The sequence below is a fragment of the Branchiostoma belcheri genome, unplaced genomic scaffold (genome assembly GCF_001625305.1).
Source record: "Branchiostoma belcheri isolate BF01 breed outbred unplaced genomic scaffold, Haploidv18h27 scaffold9, whole genome shotgun sequence".
Taxonomy (NCBI): Eukaryota; Metazoa; Chordata; class Leptocardii; order Amphioxiformes; family Branchiostomatidae; genus Branchiostoma; species Branchiostoma belcheri.
In genome coordinates, this window is record NW_017804575.1 from 752,156 (window position 1) to 755,493 (window position 3,338).

Consider the following 3,338-nt stretch of genomic DNA (forward strand, 5'->3'; position numbering starts at 1 on the left):
TTCAGTGGAAACATCACATAAACACAGCCACCATCACATATAAAAGGAATGAAATACTAGTACTTCACTCCATCAAAGTAAAGACAGAAGAATAAATCAGAGTCTTGTCTTGTCTCCTCTCTTCATATTTATCTGCCATCCACGTTCCGGCATGGCAACAGACATCTTTGCCCATTTTCGGCATGTTGATCACTGTCAGAGGGCAATGAAATGTCGTTTTTGTTTCCAAAATCAGGCGAAAATTAATGTGCGCTGATGTCATCCATAAAAATTACTTGCTGTGGCCTTAGATATTGAAGCACGTCGACAGAACGTTCTGTATACCGTAATGTATTGTGCATAGCACTTCAGCAGAACGTCTCATATAAGGTCATATTCGCGCATCCCGTCTGTAGCTTCCAAATGTTGTGTTGAAAAAGATATCGTCTGTAACAGTGCTATGCACAATACAATACGGGAAGCGCAGTACGTTCTGCCGACGTGCTAGGTACTAAGAATATGTGTATTCCCATATCAGTTATTGTAACTCATGCGTATATCTTCATATCTGAAGTCCTGTAGTCATCCGATAAAATCAACCAAATCAATTACTTGTGATAGGAAAAAAAATACTACTGAGGCTTAAACTCCTGCACTGTTTTATTGAGTTTCTTGTGAACGCATCTTGAATTTGTTTCGTGCAAAACTGTGGTTTGACTTTTCTTTTGTTGTGATGTTCGCTGTCAGTCTAAACTGAGTTCGTTGTGTGTGTTGACATTTTCCCACGCAGGGTTTTGATACATACGACATTTTGTAATATGCACATGTATAATGAATGCACGTTTCTCAATGCAGTTTATTGTTTGGACCATCTACAGCCATGCACTTGGTTGGTTTCTGTCTCCTTTCGGGGAATGACGGAGGTTACCAGAGCGCTTCCTCCTTCGTTGGATCCTTCCAGTTTTGGGATGAGGCGTGTGCTGTGACCGTTGGACATCACCGGCGGGTTTGGTGTCCGCGGACGGGAGCTGGCCGACTAGCTGCCCCGCCTTCCAGTTGACGTCTATCGGTGGCAGCAGACCGCCTACTTCCACCCTCTCCACGCAATTCCCTCTCTGGCTGCCGAGCTTCTTTCTCGCCTTTCGTGTTTGGATATTCCTCCTACCGACGGCACCCTCGCTTCTCTTCCCTGTCAAGCGCGTTCCCCTCTTGCATGAGTGTTTCGGCCCAGTCCGGACGCGATGGGCGCTCCCTCTATCCACCTCTAACGGAACTGCAGCCTCCTTTTCAAGGTCGAAGGACGACGCATCGGATCCAAGATCTTCTATGTCTCCGTCCGCAGCGGGTAGCAACTCCTCCGGGGGCGGGGAAAGGGTTTCTGGGGACGAATCTTGCCGCTTGGCGTACCATGGTGAGGCGTGGTGACTCTCTAGATCTACCCCTCGGTGGACCCGCGCCTTTGCGGATGAATACTGTCGTCCTTTTGTTGGCTTGAAACTGTCTCTCTGTGAAGAAAGGGCTGTTTTTACCGCACGGTTTTTCTGCAAAGCCCTGACTTGGGGATGCACTTTGCGCCTTTCTGGAACAGATTTCTTGCGCCCCTGGATTTTATTGTGTTTCTGATCTTCAATTTCTTCAGAATCTTCTTCGAAGTCGTCGCTGTACTCATAATCATCTTGGACGCTTTCGACGGCAGTGCGGACCGGGGCTTCTTTTGTCTGAAACTCATTTTCATCTTCAAGTGAGCGTTTTGTCTTCCTTAAAGCAGTGCCTCGTTCCTTGCCCTTGATCGTCACGTGAGAGGGTTCTTCATTTGTGTGTTTTTCTGTCAGTTCTTTTTTCTGTCGCCCACGTGATGCTCGTTTTTTCGCGCTCTTTCTGTTCTCAGCTGATACGTGGTTTCCTTGTCCTCCCCTGGATGGCGCCATTTTTATATTCTCCTTAGTCCCATCGTCAGATGCCTTCCTTTGTTTGCCGAACTCTTTCTCTGGGGCTTTTCTGTCAGTAACTGTAGCTTTGGCATCTTCCTCTTTTTCTGTTTTGGGATCCCTTCCGTTTTGCTTGGCGTTACGCTTTGCACGTTGCCTCTGTTTTCGACCAGGAGATTCCATTTTGCTGTCATCCTCTTTCTTCGGCTGTTGGTTCTCGATGTAAGCTATCTCGAGCTCTTCTGGAACTCTTCCTTTTGACGTCTTGTCCAAGCTGATACGTTTTCGCCGCCTTCTCGGTCGTCTGCCGTCTGCAGTTGTGTCCGCTGGTTCTCCGTAGGGTTCATCCTGGCTGAGCCCCTCAGGAGTCGTGTGTAACGGTGAGGGCGCCTTCCGTCCATCCAGGTCCGAGTCCAAACCGGGTACTTCCCGTAGAGAGAAACTGCCCGCGTCGCTACTTCCCTCTTCTTCAGACGACTCGACTTTGTCATCCACCTGGCGGATATTCTCGGCATTGCAGTTGGAGGACTTGTCACTTCCCAAGTTCTGGTAGTGGTCTTTGAACTTCTCCACAATGTCTAGAACAACGGCAGACCACGCGTGGGGCCTCCGCAGCCAGGGGTGTGCGAGGATACGCTTCAGACTGGGCCGCCTTTTCATGTCTACTTGTAGGATTGTCCTGGCTAGGTACTTAGCATCTGGAGCAAAATACAATAGTATTAGTAACGCGTTGCTATGTTAACCTTCACAGAAGGAAAACATGCTTTTTTTGCTCTGTTTCTTCTTCTCCAAACAAATAAGGTCAATGACCTGAAACAGACGTTTGTCACCATGGTAACTAGTGTTGGGTTACATCATGTTGCAATTTTATAGCAGGAGGGATCTAGACTCCTGTCACCATGTATATGAATGCGTGTGAGCAAGAAATAACGTTAACAGAGCAGACAGACCATATATGTGTGAATCCAAACGTTATGCATTTGCTTTGCAAATTACTTTTCTAGCTATATCCTTTTTTTGCAGCATTTTTACAGAAAGCAACTTATGGTACATCATAGTATAGAAAAAATATGTGCATCCAATTAAATTTGAAATCACAAGAGAGGAAGCTCCAGGCACCTTCAGATAGATGCGTGCTCCTGCTGAAGTCTAGCGGTTCCTTCATCTTCACCAGTAAAAGCTCCTTCCGCACCTCCTTGTCGTAGTCTGTTGGGACGTTATAGGGTCTGACTCCGGTCAGCATCTTGTAGAACACAACCCCTCTGTACAGAGAGATTCAATAATAATGATAATGATAATGATAATGATAATGATAATGATAATGATAATGATAATGATAATGATAATGATAATGATAATGATAATGATAATAATAATAATAATAATAATAATAATAATAATAATAATAATAATAATAATAATAATAACTAA

General features: G+C 45.4%; 1 protein-coding gene across 1 annotated transcript in view; it reads right to left on the reverse strand.

The window, feature by feature from the left end:
• Positions 1-722: 722 nt before the first annotated feature.
• Positions 723-3,338, reverse strand: part of LOC109487578 (serine/threonine-protein kinase GIN4-like) — a 6,934-nt gene continuing 4,318 nt past the window's right edge. Inside the window, exon 6 of the mRNA XM_019791586.1 lies at positions 723-2,605. Within this exon, the coding sequence (XP_019647145.1) occupies positions 852-2,605 (1,754 nt within the window). The 3' untranslated portion in view covers positions 723-851. The remainder of the gene's footprint in view (positions 2,606-3,338) is intronic.